The 1,404-nt window shown below is 38.3% G+C and overlaps 1 protein-coding gene across 1 annotated transcript in view; it reads right to left on the bottom strand.

Annotated features, from left to right (window-relative positions):
* The window catches only part of LOC106533154 (caprin-2), a gene marked incomplete at its 3' end in the record, with an annotated part of 36,224 nt that overhangs the window by 27,931 nt on the left and 6,889 nt on the right, over positions 1 to 1,404 (bottom strand). Inside the window, 1 exon segment of the mRNA XM_014029395.1 lies at positions 408 to 646. Within this exon segment, the coding sequence (XP_013884849.1) occupies positions 408 to 646 (239 nt within the window).

Raw genomic sequence — 1,404 nt, 5'->3', positions numbered from 1 at the left:
CAGAACAGGAACCTGCTGTAAAACAGCAATTATGCTGAGTCAGGCTTGATTTTTAATAATMTTTCCCTGTTAAATAAATCAAATCAAAGCAGTTTGGAGAGAAAAACAAAGTAAAAAATAAGCAAAAACAAAATGATTAATTGACTATTAAATTAGTTGACTATTTTAATAGTCGATATAATCATGGTAGTCCTAAAGTCAACCCCTTTAAGTTCATAACTATCCAAGATTTGACCACTTTTAATCCAGATAATCGTTCAATGATTCATGCAAACTGGACAGAACTGAATTTGACTCACTTTTTGCATTTCTGCTGAGGACAGAACACTGTGCAACAAGACTGCATTTCCAAAAAATGAACATGGCATACTAATCCTCAAATACAGAAATAATGGATGGACCCTCACCTCAGCCGGTCATCCTTCTTGACACCCAACAGGGTGGCGAGTTGTGTCAGGCTGTTCAGCTTTGCAGCTGGGATGTGGGGTGCATGGTTGCACCCAGCCAGCAGGTCTTTCTGCACATGCTCCTGAAGTAGGCCACTGAGGAGATAATGAAACTGAAGCACCACGCTCAGATGGCCCCTCTCCATCTCAGTCTTTGCCAACTGATCTTTTTTAACGGCTTTCTTCTGGGCCTTCAGCAACTAGAGGGCAGAAAGTCATACGAAGAACCATCAGGTGTGGTGCTTTCACATGTAAACTGATGGAAATAAAATGTGACCAGCTTTAGTAACCATCCTGTTTATAACTCAGAATTGACGTCTTGGTAGATTTTTAAAAATCATCTCACAAAGCAAAATCTCCATTAAAAAAGGAGAGATTCTCAAATGCAAACCCATTTTTGTTTTAAATGTTCTCCAGACATGTTTGTGTTAAACTGTATTTCCATGGCAAATAAAAAGATGAATAACATGATAGGTTGTATAGAGAGGTTCCACGCCTTACTCTCCAGCCAGCAGAAAACACAGGAAGACATGAGGACAAACAGAATTTCTTGGTTTGTTGAAAGTGGCTCCTCAATCGGGGACAGTGGTTCAGGTGGGCCAACTTGATCAGGACTTCCTCTTTTTGATTTCAGAGCATCTTTAAACACTACTGTTCAGTTTGTACAAAAACAGACACACATTACAGTCATTAATGAGTTCACAGTGAATTTCTTACTTTATTTGTTGGGTTTCTGTGCTCAGCATTAACTTTATTACATTGATGCTATAATATTCTATAATAGCCAACATGGTTTCCGCACGTCAAGTCAACCATGTCTGCATTAATTTTATTCACTGAACAAATGCATGTGCTGCTTTGAACAAAGGTCAAGTAACTGGTGCTGTATATATTGATTTTCGTAAAGCGTTTGACACAGTTGATAATTATACTCTCTTACAAAAGTTGATTTCTTTTC

Source organism: Austrofundulus limnaeus, unplaced genomic scaffold (genome assembly GCF_001266775.1).
Source record: "Austrofundulus limnaeus strain Quisiro unplaced genomic scaffold, Austrofundulus_limnaeus-1.0 Scaffold895, whole genome shotgun sequence".
Lineage (NCBI taxonomy): Eukaryota > Metazoa > Chordata > Actinopteri > Cyprinodontiformes > Rivulidae > Austrofundulus > Austrofundulus limnaeus.
Note: the sequence above shows the minus strand (reverse complement) of the source record. Positions and strands in the feature narration are given on the sequence as shown.